We start from the raw sequence: 14,570 nt of genomic DNA, 5'->3' as shown, positions 1-14,570 counted from the left end.
TAATTTCTTAGGGTGACAGGTCCCCTTTAAGTCATCATTCACATCATTACATGCAACAGCTGAAGCCAAAGTCTAAGTCCATATCACATAGTAACACACAGCTGTCAATAGCCAGTTTACCTGTCATTATGTTATTGGGGTGTTGGAGGAAACTGGTACAAGGAGGAAACTTACCCAAGCATGGGGGGAACAAACTTGAATCATATGTAGGACCCCTAAAACAGCAATGCTAACCACTGAACCAGTGTGCAGCCCAATCATATTCCAGGATTTCCTAATTGTCCTACCAACTGGCAGTGGTCACTGCATTTGCTTCTATAAAGAAAAGATAATGGGTAGCACCTTCTACTGTTTGAGATATGGAAACAGGTTAGTGGTGTGCAGGGTCACAAAGAGTACGAATAAATGGAAGAGAGAAAGTATGACATACTTTTTCTCTTCCATGTATGCATTTGCTTCTTTCTTCTACGTCCCTCCATGTCAGTACACATGGGCATTGCCCCTCCCAGACCTGGAGGTAGGACCTATAACATAGCCAATCAAAATGAATCATGACCTATAAGACCACATGACTTCCTCCTCACCACAGTTATTTTTTGTCCTACTGGACAGGGAGGTAGGATCTCCCTCCTCACTTTTTATTTTTTGTTGAATTTTGAGAGAAATCAAACACAGTTTTTGTTTTTTGTTTTTCTTTTGTATTTTCTTTTTGTTTATTTATTTATTTATTTTTTACCTCTGTGTAGACACAGAGGGATGATTCCCAGGTAATGGAGAAGATTTTACCTGATGCCTCAAGACGCGTAATCTGTAAATTATCGCTTGTTGGGAGGAAATGCAGGTGTGGGCATATCCATGGTCCTAGAACTGTGCTAAAATAGCCCCCCTGCTATATGTCCAGCGAGGCACAAGATTCAATCTAGTGCTTTTTGGGAAGAGACACAGTTGTGGGCTTCCCACATTATTACCTGTGAGCCTTTTGTTTTTTCTTCTGTATTTTTATTTATTTATTTATGTATTTTTGCTTATTTTTTACCTCTGTGTGGACACAGAGGGATGATTCCCAGGTAATGGAGAAGAATTTACCTGATGCCTCAAGACGCATAATCTGTAAATTATCGCTTATTGGGAAGAAGTGCAGGTGTGGGCATACCCATGGTCCTAGCCCTGTGCTAAACAGCCCCCCTGCTATATGCCCAGCGAGGCACAAGATTCAATCTAGTGCCTTTTTGGGAACAGACACAGGTGTGGGCTTCCCACATTGTTACCTGTAAGCTTTTTGGACTCCCCTTTTCTTTTGAGTTATGTGAGACTTTACAGAACTCTACAGAACTTCTGCAAAAGGGCCGTGGGTATGCATATGGGCTAGTTATAACTGCCTGAAGCTGGTGAGTATGATTCTTCATTATCTACTGTGTGTAGTGCACTGGAAAGTCTGCATGCTAATTGGCTAATTATGTCCCTCAGCTGAGAGCTATTGGGGCTTTGGCTGGAGTTTCCATCCAGCTAATTAGTCACTATCTGATAAGGTGCAGGTGTGCCTTCGCCCTGTTGCTATTGCTTTTATATTTTAAGCCTTGTATGAGTGAACCTGCATCCTCTGTGCAGACACAGAAGTTATATTGGCTCATGTTACTAAGGCACCTCCAGGAAGGGCTAGAGGTTGCACTGGTCAAGCAATATGGCACCTCCTTCCTTCTTATGAGTCTCCTCTTAACAAGCAGTGTTCCACCTGGATATTCCTGCTGACAAGCCTGAGCTATCTGGTAAGGTGCCTGTGTTCCCCTGACTTCTTGTATTATCTGAAGTCTTATGTTGTGAGCTGGCGTCCTCTGTGCAAAATACAGTATTGGCTCTTGCTACACTTTAAGTACTGGCTGGTGAATCCCTCTGCCTAAGCAGTGAGGTACCTGAATCCAGAGATTTTGATTTCTCAGTTTCCATTGTGTATTTGAAACATTAATTTCACTGGGAAGTCTGCATGTTAATATGCTTAATATGTCCCTCAGCTGAAAGCTATCAGGGCTTTGGCTGGAGTTTCTATCAAGCTAACTAGTCACTATCTGGTAAGGTGCAGGTGTTCCTTTGGCCCCTTTGCTATTGCTGTTTAATATTTTAAGTTTTGTATGGGTGAACCTGCATCCTCTTGGCTGACACAGTGGTTATATTGGCTCATGTGCTCAAGCAGTATGGCACCTCCTTCCTTTCTTATGAGTCTGCTCTTAACAAGCAGTGTTCCACTGGACTGGATATTCCTGCTGACAAGTCTGAGCTATCTGGTAAGCTGCCTGTGTTCCTTCTTATATTATATGAAGTTGTATGTTGTGAGCTGGAGTCCTCTGAGCAAAATGCAGTTACACAAGGTACTAAGTCTGCATGTTAATAAGCTAATTATGTCCCTCGGCTGAAAGCTATCCGTGTTCTATCTGAAGTTTCCAACCTGCAGACTTTTCATTGCTATCAGGTAATGTGCAGATACTCCTCAGTTTGCTACTGTTGTTTCTATTGTCCTCTGTGCAGACACAGAGGTTATATTTGCCTTTTATTACACTGGGTGCTTGCAGGGTTGGCTGGAGGCTTGCACTGCTGAAGCAGTATGGTAGCCCCTTCCTTACATTGAGTCTGCTCAGTGCTGTAACCTGATGTCATTGGGCCCCACAGCAAATTCATTTTAGGGCCCCTAACATATCCAGAGGTTGTGCTTTTTTACCAATACGTATTGAAATTGCTCTTTATTTGGGCCTCATGGGTCCCTATACCTTTTGGGCCCACCTGCAGCCGCAGGGTCTGCTTCCTCTTTAGTTACGCCCCTGAGTCTGCTCCTTAGAAGCAGTCTGCCACCAAGGATCTGTCTGGATTATTCCTACTGTCTAGCGCATATTATCTGGTTAGGTGCCTGTATTCCTCTGACTTCTTGTATAGTTGTCATCTGAGGTCTTAGGTTTGTGAGCCCGAGTTCTCTGCGCAGACACAGTAGGCAAGTGTGCTCTTATTACACCTGGTATTTCCAGGACCGGCTAGGGGTTTGTTCGGCTGTAGCAGCATTGTACCCCATTTTTTCCTATGATGTTTCCACACTTAACAGGCAGTGTTCCGAGTTATATGGTGTCTTTTTGTGTGATGTAGGCCTTCTCTTAGATATTCTATTCCCATCTGGTGGCTTTTGTTGGGAGCTCAGTTGTAGTTATACTACATCTACTGAGTTTTTGTGACTGTAGGTTTACCTTCTTTAATTGTTGGTAGATTAAAGGGCACTTACTGTTATGTCTATTGGCACCTTAACATGCTTGAAGCCAACTTGTAGTCTATGGCCCTTTGTGTGGCCTCTGGCTTTCATTATGGCCCTTGGCTTGGGTTAGAGCCCTTGTTTTGGTCCATGGCTTTTTACCATGGTCCTCGGCTCCTGGGTCTGCTGGCCTTTTACAAGGGCCCTTGTTCTGCTGGCCTGTTGCATGAGCCTTTGGCTCATGTGGTCTTTTACCCTTGGCACATTTGTTTGGTTGTCCTTTTACCTGGGTTATTATGGCTGCGGGCCTGTTCTCATGGCCCTTAACTTAGGTGCTTGCTTGCCTTTTACCAGGGTTCTTGGGCTGTTGGCCTTTTCTGTGGCCCCTGGCTAAGGTGGCCGCTAGTTTTTATTATAGTCCTTGTGGGCTTGTGGCTGCCAGTCTTGGCTGTGACCTATGGTGCATAGGTCACCAGCCAGGCTGTGGCGGCTGATAGGCATGGTTACTATTCTTGCTGTGGCCCTTGGTGGGCATGTCTGTTTGCCTTGCGGCAATCCTTGGCAGGACAACAGCCATTGGTTTTGTCTTGTCTGCAATCCTTGCAGGTATGGTTCTGGTTACACCAGCAGTAGGCATGATTGACTATTTGGTTGGATCTAGCATGGGTTGTACCATCAGCTGGTGTTTGCTCTGAGTTTCACAGCCCATAGCTAATTTTGTTGCTGATTGGTATTCAGCAGCTGATGTTGGTCATATGTTGGCTTACAGCTAACCTTTTCTTCTGCCTTACATGCATTGTTTTTGGTCTTGTATGCCACTGCTTATTATCAATAAGGCTGGCTTGTGGACCAGGGTTTTGCAAGTTCAACAACTGACATGCTCCGTTGTTGCATGTATGGAAATTGACTTTTGTGTCAGGTGCCAGTGCAGTTGGTTACCTTGTCCCTAAGGGTGGCATTAACAATAGCTGGCTTATTTACTATTGCTTGTGTATTCGAATTCCACTCTGGTTTTTTGCAAACACTTCAGCTGACGGGCATCTTGGCCTGCTAGTGTGACAATGGCCTTGCACATCTATGTTGGAATACATAATAGCTGGCTGGTCCACCACTGGTTGCATGTATGGTGGCTGGCTCTCTGCCAGTGGATTGTGCATCATTGCTGGTTGGTACCAGTTTTTGTAGGCTATAAGCTCCTATTGCTGTTTGACCATATTTAAGTGGTATGTATAATTGATCTCTTGTGATATCTTTTGACATATTTTTTTGCCCTGTATTATGTATGTACATTCTTTTCTTTTTAAATATATCTAAATATGACTATTCAAATACCACCTGGTCTTGCTGTTTATTTGGTGTGCAGGCCCTTTTTGGTTAACATTGTTCTGTGTTTGGCCTTATATGGGGGCTTTGTTTGCACCCATATGCTAACTATATTGTATATATCTTATACTAGAGTGCCCTCCATTTGAAAATATTTTCTATAAGCTTCTGGCATGCCTGATTTTGGATTGTGATCCCAGCTGTTGGCTGGTTCAGTAGCTTCTATGTATGGTCACAGGTTTGGTTCAGTTTTTGCATAAACTGTAGCATTGTGCAGCTTGAGCTGTAGTGGCCTCTGCTTTTGTGGGTGTTTTCTAGAACTGTAATTGGCTTGGGTCCCATTGCTTGCTTGTGTAGCAGTTGGCTGGGGCAACAGCATAGCTTACTGGTAGATGGCTTTAAGTCACATTGGTTGGTTCAGCAGCTTATCCTTGTGCTGTTGTATACCCAGTTTAGATTTGGTGGTTGGTGGAGCTACTGGGCTGTACCAGCATGGCTCTACAATGGTTACAATGATATGCTGATTTATGATAACCCAGAGTTGGTGTTCATTTAGTTAAGTCTTCATTAGGTATTATTAGCCTGGAGTTAGTGGATCTTGGACTGATCTCTGGTGTAGAGGTGACTCCGGTCAGCACTGGTTTGAGCTGCTTCCATTAAGATGCAGGACCAGGCTAATGTGGGCCAAGTCTTTTTAGGGCCACTTGCTATTGCTGAGGATCGTGTATTTCTCCAGCACTGGTGATAGATGCATTCAAGTTGTGTTTAGTTTCTGATCTAATTGATTTCCTGGTGGTTTCTAGGGTGTTTTAGTTCTGAGATGGCTATTGCCATCATTCTGGTTTTGTCCTAAGGCACCTTTTTTGTTTTAACAGTTGCAGGATTTTTGTTCTTCCCCAGGTGGGGTTTTGTCAGATAACCATATTGCAGGTATCCCTCTAGTCACTGAGGGAACCTTTTTAAACAGAATATGTTTATTCTTAATCTGCAATGCTTGATCCTCAAGTACCGGTCTCTGTAATTTTGTGGTTGATTTTGTAGCTCTTGTTAATCGTTTACCATGTCCTAGGACATGTTCTTGTGCCTTTTATCTACCCTTTTCAGGAGATATACATTTTATCAGCTCCCCTGTTGGATGGATGTGATGCTGGCCTTTTCTCAGGGCCTCCTTAGCATCAGTTTGGTTTTTGCATTATGTTGGTTATTCCCACCCCTTGTTTTCGGTGCATGGCTTGGTAGATCCCATGTGTACTGACATGGAGGGACGTAGAAGAAATAGAGAATTTTACTTACCTACTTGACGTAAATTCCTTTTCTTCTAGTCCCGACATGTCAGTACAGGGTTTCCCATCCCAATTATTTATTTTGGTTACTGTACTGCTATGGCAAAAGTATAACTGTGGTGAGGAGGAAGTCATGTGGTCTTATAGGTCATGATTCATTTTGATTGGCTATGTTATAGGTCCTACCTCCAGGTCTGGGAGGGGCAATGCCCATGTGTACTGACATGTCGGGACTAGAAGAAAAGGAATTTACGTCAAGTAGGTAAGTAAAATTCTCTATATCCTGAAACTCTAAGATGCTATAATAAACCAAGACACTTTTATTATTGAAATTTTATTAATAAAATAAAACTAAATATATATTGTCTTAACAGAGAAATAGAAGTCCCAGATGCTGTTTTGTGCAATTTATTATTCAAGCACTGCTTTTTTTTTTTTTTTTTTTTAACAAATGCACATATTCATTATTTTATATAATCATTTTGTGAGTACAGAATTTTTACACAAATCCTTTTTTTTTTTCAAATTACATTTGCTACATTTTAGAAAGTATGTAGTGGTATTTAGGGAAATTACATATTTAGCGTGTTATGATATAGGAGGAGTACAAATATCTGATGAAGTACATGAAAGTTACTAATGCAGATTTAACCTCATGACACAATTAGAACATTAGTTGGTGTGATTTTGATAAAATCTGTCCTTTTAGCAATGTATGAGTATTACTTTCCTGATTTTGGTCATCCAAATTATGGACCAAACTGGGCTAATGTGATTGTTTGGTCCCCAGGTCAAGGATGGAATCACATAGCAAGTCTGTGACCTATATAACGACCTCTATGGTTTTTATCATGTATTGATTTGGAGGGTACCTGGTTTACCAAAGCCCAGATTGCCAATCTTTAGATTCCTGCAAATATTAGGCCTGCTGTGCTTTTTGGGCCTCTGTGTGCTTAAAATGGCAGTGAATATTTTGAATCTCAGTCCATGCCTGGGTTTGCATTAGGTCTAATAAAAAAAAAAAGAGAGCATAGCAGATGGTACAATTATCACTAACAGCAAAACAAAGACCAATCTACAGTCGGACAAGGCTGGTAACAAGTCTGTCAGCACACATAAAGCAACAATTTACAGATTTGATACATGATCAACAATGGAATAATCCCATTTTCACATTTTAAGATGTAGAACATAGAAGAAATATGAATACTTACATTCACTACACACCCCAAGCAAAACAGAAGAAAAATAATAATGGTCCACATTAAGTAGGGAGCCACAAAAGTCTCTTTTGCTTTGGAAAACAGATTGCACTGAACAATCAGCAACCAGTGTGAAGCCTCAAACTAGCAACAGTGGTAAGCAAAGCTTGTATGGGGGAGGAGAAGGTGTTAATCAGCCTGAAAGTGCTAATGAATTCTCACGATCTGCAGCAGAAATGGTAAAATGAGTCTTGCAAAATCTGTAAGCAACATACTTAAAAGGACACCAGTAGTTTACATTGCCAGATATTATCTAATGCACAGCAATAAACTTGCCAATGACCATAGCATGCCCCTTGATTTTACTGCATATAAGACTAACTATATACCATTACAATGCTATGCTAGAGTTAAACTGAGAGCACCTTAAGAAAAAAAACGACAGCTTAAACCCTCAACTGGAACAGACTGCCAACACATTGACAATATATTTTATATCACTGACAAAGGTCATTAATATATGGAGTCATTTGCAGCAAGGAAGGCAGTGTGTAATGCATTGGGCAGCACATACTGTAGGCATTAACCCTCCAATCCCCATTCTGTCCACTATGTTTTGCCATTTAGACATTGTTACGGTGAGGTAGAGGATTCAGGCAGCAAAGAGGACCTGTGCCTCCTGACACTGCAATCTGTACCTCGCACCAGATTTCTTTATGTGGCACTGGGTTCAGCATGGCTGCGCATCCCTTAGTTTAATTTCATCTCCCGGTCTTGGTAAACGACCCCTAGTTTAGCTATAGGCTGCATGAGAAGATATTTAAAAGTCTAAGGGTGGTGGCAGACGGGGAGATTAGTCGCCCAGCGAAATGCCTTCCTGCCTACAAGAATGTGAATTGCCGGTGGGAAGACATCTGGGGAGATTAGTCGCCCACAGTAGAGAATGTTTGTCCCTGTGCGACTAATCTCTCTGTCTGCCACCACCCTTAGGGCTATATCACCTTTGTATTGTTATGTTTGTTCAGACTGGATTGGCAGAACAGCAGCAAATAAAGTTGAGTTGCAGCTCCTCTACATTTCACTTCATCCGCCAATGTGCCATGTACGAAGTATTAGCAGATAAAGCTTCAAATCTGTCCAAAGCTGCCCATTGTACACAAGTACACAGATACTGGTCAGCATATTTAACTTGTGCTGTACCAATAACATCATATAAAGTATGAAAGACTCTACTGTTTTTTGTGTTAAGGAATACTGCATCATTTGAAGAAATCAAATCTTAAATGAAGAGATGATTGTTACACAATCAATAACAATCATTAGTGATAATATTTAAGCAATTCCTAACCTTCCAGCAGCAGTAGAATCATGACAGCCTATGACTATCAGAGTTTCCTGGAAGGGGGGAAGTTTAACATGTAAAATTACCATTATTCCATTATACATTTTACAAATGCAAACCGGGTCTATCCCAGTGGGGAAAAAAACACTTACCTGGACAACTTCATTTCTCACACTGATTGTGTGTAACCAGTCACTGATTCTTGGGTAGCTGTTCAGTATTTCTGTTCTCTCAACATGAAGCACACGATGTTTACATTGCAGCTGCTTGCTTATGTAGTTTATCAGCTTTGCCTGTAAAAGTTATACCAATAACAAATTAGTTCACAGTGGCTATTAGCATATGATGAAAAATAACAAAAAAGTCAAAACCCACTATGACATTAAAGGGATACGGTCGCGGGAAAAAACCTTTTTTTCCAAAACACATTAGTTAATAGTGCTGTTCCATCAGAATTCTACCATGAAATCTTTTTTTTTTTTTTTACTCGAAATATTTTTTTATTTTGTTTCTGGTTCAACATAATAAACAATCAGGTCATGTGACTTGTGCTCTGTCACTCTTTACTGCTACACTGCAGGTTGGAGCTGTACAACGACCTCCCTTGCCACTCTGCAGCCTATCAACAGGAACAACCTGACACCTCTGCTGAAGGATTTGTTTGCACTGCTAAATGTGCTCCCTAGTGGTGGACATGAGAATAGAACCCAAGCAGCAAAAACCCTGCTAGCTAGCACAACTTTGGTTGTATTAACTACAATAAGAAGGGGGAAAACAATAGCTGTCTCAAAGCAGCTCCTTCCTGAATTGCTGGCTCCTTCTCAAAGCTCAGAATCAGGCGCAATACGTTGAGGTGGTTGCCTCCACACCAATATTACAGCTAAAAATATATTTGTTGGTTCAAGAATACAGTTTTAAATTGTAGAGTGAATTATTTGTAATGTAAACAGCGTAATTTAGAAATAACAATTAAACAAAAATCATGACAGACTCCCTTTAACATTCAATAGTAATATACAGGCAGATTTGAATACATACGTTTAGATACTTATTAGATTATTTGTAAGCACATTCATAAGCATGTTAGAAAGAATAATTAGCTGGCTTGCCCATGCTTGACCACCTAAAGGTATGGCCGCCTCATTTAAAGGTAAATATTTTTGCTCCGATTAATATAGTTTCTTTTACATAATATTTAACATTCTAAATAAGTAGTAAACTAGTTTGTTTAGAATTAAGTAGTAAACTAGTTTGTTTAGAATTAAGAAGAAGCTGAAATGTAAATCCATCATGTATATACAGATTTATTTTAAATGCATACATACAGTCCATTCAGCATGCATAGCAACTAGTCCGTGACTAGGTTTTTTTTCAGCCAACTGCAGGTAGAACACAAAGCTAAATACGACTGGTTGCCATGGGTTACTGACGTGCAAATTTGGCCAGTGTTAATAAATGAGCCCCAACTGTGTCTTCATACAGATTTAACTATCGTAAGGTAATAAAAGTCACAAGTCTGCAATGGGTCTAGCAAATTATAGCAAGCAGTGAGTAAGCAGCATTTAATGGTTACACATCTGTTAAACATTCTAAAATGAGAAATGTCATCAGTTTACGTTTTATTTCTTTTGATGGCGGCATAAAAAATGCCTCAGATTCTACTCTAATATCTGCCATTGGGGTTCAGCTGGGTTTCGGTCTAGTTGCTGGAATGCCAGGGCATAGAGTTTTTCTACACAAAAATCCAGTCAGTGGCATATTGATGCCGTGTGCAAGGGGACTATACATTACTGGAATATTCTACACCAGTTAGGAAAGAAGTTATTCACTGAACAATAAAAGTCAATACACAGAAATAAGTAAAGCTCTCATATTCCCTTTCCTAATGTGTGATGTAAATTCCTCCCATCATCCTTTTGTGTTCTTCTCTTCCATGTTTGAAGAGCTGCTCCAGGTTAGGAAGGGGAATATTCATTTTGACCTCCATCCTTTGTCCATCCTCCCCAAATAAAGAACCTTTATGTTTTCCAAGTGTCAGTAGTTGTTACCAGATCTATACAGACACGGCAGAGAGGTCTTATGGGGAAACCAACCACTGTCACAGCAATTTGAATACCATTGTTTCCTATGAATGTATCTTCATCCTTGTAGCTCATAAAAAATATGCCTCTCACTATAGGCAACAGGCAATAACACTGGGCCCGGTTGTCTTTTGTTTCTTATAGTATAGAATAATATTTTTGAAGAATGCCTGCTTTCATAAAACGCATGTTTTTAACCTTTTAACTAACAAGCGCATAGGTACTACGTGCTGGCAGGTAAATGCTCTGACTGCCAAGCACGTAGGTTCTCCTCGCTACACTAGCTGCATTTTTCACGGTGCAGTGAGTCCAGTAAGCCCTGAACCCCCTGCTACATGGGTCCTGCGACGAGATTGTTGCAGGACCCAACCTTGCACCTCCTCATCGCATTGTTGCAGAACCCGACCTCACATGTGCCGCACACTCACTTCCTACGGTGCAGGTGCTGTGATCTTGGACCCTCCAGCACTGCTAAGGACCCCCCTTAACCTAGAACAGTAAGTGCCCTTTTTTTTTTTTTTAAACATACATTCATTTACATACTTGCATTTACACATACACATATTGCTAAAGGTAGTTTTTTTTATTGCTATTGTTTTTTTTTTTTTGCACACTTTTGCCCATATTTACACATACACATTTACATACTTTTTAAGAGCTGTACACAAATGCACGACTATTGGATCAAGCATTCTGACCACTAACCATGCTGTTGGATCAGTTATTTCATTGATTTGCCTATTTGTATTTGATTTTTGTGATTTTATTGCAGTTTTATGCTGGCATTATTGTTCCTTACGTTTATTTTAGCGTTGTTTGAACTTTGATCATTTGGAGTAGAAACACATTTTAGCAATGTGTATAAAATATATGGTTTTGGGGGGTCTTTGTACTGTACTGTGAGGGTCTTGCAACACATTATACGCAGACAGGGGGGTTTGTTCACAGAGGGTGAATTGGTACTATTTTCATTTTGGGTCCGTACATGCCACCTGCTTTGGTATAGCTATGCATATTTGGGCACCAAACTGTTCAGTAGACCCTTGGCATCAATATTTAGGATGTTTTCCAATTGTACGCAAGACATTTTTAGAGAGAAATGCGGCAAATTATAATATTATTAGGCAATTTTCAAAAATATCATAAAAACAGCTACCCTTACGGGCAGATTTATCACGGGTCGAATTTCGAGGGTTAAAAAACCCTCGAATTCGACCCTCAAAGTAAAATCCTTCGAATATCGAACTCGAAGGATTTTAGTGCAAAAGGTTCGATCGAATGATCTAATAAAAATTGTTCGATCGAACGATAAAACCGTTCGAATCGAACGATTTTAAGCGATAGATCGAATGATTTTTATTCAATCATAAAAAGTGCCCAAAACCGATCTACAATGTTCCCATAGGCTAACATTCAATTTGGTTGCTTTTATTTAGCAAAGTATTGAGTCGAAGGATTTTTTAAAGAGACAGTACTTTGATTATCGAATGGTCGAATGATTTTTACTTTGAATCGTTTCGAATCGTTAGATTCGATCGAATTTGACCAATTCGATGGTCGAAGTACCCAAAAAATTACTTCGCAATTCGAATATTTTTGGATTCAAACTATTCACTCGAGCTTAGTAAATCTGCCCCTTAGTGTAGCCTTGTAGTTGGATAGTTTGGAGAAGAAAGATATAATTAGCCATTTTGGATTAGATAATATATGGTTTTTGGGCAGTCTTTGTACTGTTAGGGGGTCTTGCAGCACATAATACGCAGTCAGGGGGATTTGTTCACAGAAAACTAAAATTCATATGCACTATTTTCATTTGGGGTCTGCATATGCCAGCTGCTTTGGTACATCTATGCATTTTGGTGAAAAAACTGTTCAGTAGAACCTTGGCGTCAATATTTAGGGTGTTTTCCAAATGTATGTAAGAAATTGGGTGAGATAAAAGCGGCCAATTACAATATTTTTAGACGATTTTCAGAAATGTCAAACAATGTTGCTTTTAGCATAGCTTTGAATTATGGTAGTTTGGAGTAGAAAAACATAATTACCCATTTTGGATTTGTCAGAATGTGTACTTTAGAAAAATATATTGTTTTGGGGGAGTCTTTGTACTGTTAGGGGGCACATAATATGTGGTCAGGGGGCTATGTTCACAGAAGGGAACTGGCAGCCGAGAAAATTCATATGCACTATTTTTATTTGCGGTCTGCACACTTTCATGCGATTTGGAGCCAGGATGGTGACAGCGGAAGTGGAAGAGTGGCTTTGAAGCGGATACCTGTACCTTAATGAATGGTGTTATTCTGAGAGGTGCCTTAAATCACTTTTTGCATGAATACAACAGTGGTTGAGTTCCTAATTGAGCCCTCTATATTAATCAGTTGATGTATGTCTTACATAGATTTGCAACAACTAACGCTAACAAAAGATGCTAGGACTGGTAGGAACCAGGTAATTGGACCCAGTATTTTAAAATGATATAAGACTTACATAATATTATATAGTTCAGTTTAAATGGCTAAGGACCTCATTTAACAGAGAGTTTGAGAAGCTACGAGGGCCACATAGCCTATCATGGCTAACTTGCACCTAGTAAAAACACATTTAAAAAAGAAAAATTCATGGAAAAAGTGTGACGCCATCAGCCCAAATTTTATTTTTCAGTACATGTTGGAAGATGCAGCTCTGGGAATGAAAATGGCATTTATTATAGCACTTGTTTCTAGCCCGTATATAGACTGGAAAGTATTCAGCAGAGGAAAACATTTATTGCTTTCATTGCATAGAATCTCCCTTGCTATCATGCTGTCAAACAAAAGCTCAACGCAGAGAGTATTTTAACAAGCTTAAAAGGGAAGCAAGTAGAAGAGGCACCTGCCTAGAGGGCAATGATAGGTTGGAGCTGTCTTCTGCTTACCACTAGTCTGTGTTCGCTCCACTCTCTTATCCTCCCTTCTGCCACTCTCCCCTCTGTTATGGCGCATGTGCACTTGCGGTCATGGGAGAGAGGCAGGGTGGTTGGCAAGGTTGCCTAGAGTAACAGATTGACTTAGCCCAGCCCTGACTAGAAAGAGGGATAAAAGTTCTGCCGCACATAGTGAAACATTTTGGACCATACCAATTTTGTGGCCACATCCACTAAATACTTTGTCAAAATACTATTACAAAATGTAATAGTACAGGTTATGAAATGTCTGAACACATTTCTGGGGTCATGTTTAATGTGTTACTACAGTTTTGGTAATGAAGAAGAATTGGCCTTTTTTGCTGCACGTCTCATTTCTAACAAGAGACTTATCTTAAATAGTTACATTTGTTAATATTTAAGTAAAGACACAATTGTAACTAAGTGCAGGTGCTGAGTAGTCTGGACCCTCTGCCAAAAAATTAATAATTAAGTACGTTTTAGAAACATTGTATATTTTTCTGGCATCAATGCGGGAGATCAAAAGGAAAAATATCTTCAGTAACAATCAAGGACTGCAGGCTGAGCTGTCAAAATATGGGACTGTCCTGTGAAAAACGGGAGGTATGACTTATGCGCAATTCATGAAAATTTAGCAGGCATCAGCAATCATTCTGGAGAAAGCTGCATTGTGGGTAAAAAACAAAAACATTTTATACTTAATTGCACTACTTTTTGAATGTATCATTACAGGAATTTTTCAGTGTAAAAATAAAAACTGGGTAAAAAGATTGTATGTGCAAAATAAAAAAATGTTTCTAATATAGTTAGTCAAATATGTAATGTATAAAGCCTGGAGTGACTGGATGTCTATCATAATAGCCAGAACACGACTTCCTGCTTTGCAGCTCTCTTGCTTTACACCGATTGAAAACTAGGCAGTAACCAATCAGTGACTTGAGGGAGGGCCACATGGGTCATAACTATTTGCTTTTGAATCTGAGCTTCATGCTGAGGATCAATTGCAAACTCACTGAACGGTTATGTCCCGTGTGAACCCCCTTCAAGTCCCTGACTAATTCAGAGTTAGAGAACTTAAAAGCAAAAAGTTGGGTTCTGGCTATTATGTTAGACATCCACTCACTCCATGCTTTATACATTAAATTTTTGGCTAAATAATTATATTAGAAATATTTTTTATTTTGCACATA

General features: G+C 40.0%; 1 protein-coding gene across 5 annotated transcripts in view; it reads right to left on the bottom strand.

The window, feature by feature from the left end:
- The window catches only part of ksr1.S (kinase suppressor of ras 1 S homeolog), a 109,433-nt gene that overhangs the window by 54,780 nt on the left and 40,083 nt on the right, over positions 1-14,570 (bottom strand). For all 5 annotated transcript variants that reach the window (XM_041584136.1, XM_041584139.1, XM_041584138.1 and 2 more), the window contains exon 2: positions 8,529-8,669. In XM_041584136.1, coding sequence (XP_041440070.1) covers positions 8,529-8,669 — 141 coding nt within the window. The remainder of the gene's footprint in view (positions 1-8,528; positions 8,670-14,570) is intronic.

This window comes from Xenopus laevis, chromosome 2S (genome assembly GCF_017654675.1).
Source record: "Xenopus laevis strain J_2021 chromosome 2S, Xenopus_laevis_v10.1, whole genome shotgun sequence".
NCBI lineage: Eukaryota > Metazoa > Chordata > Amphibia > Anura > Pipidae > Xenopus > Xenopus laevis.
This window is presented reverse-complemented; position numbering and strand designations above follow the sequence as displayed.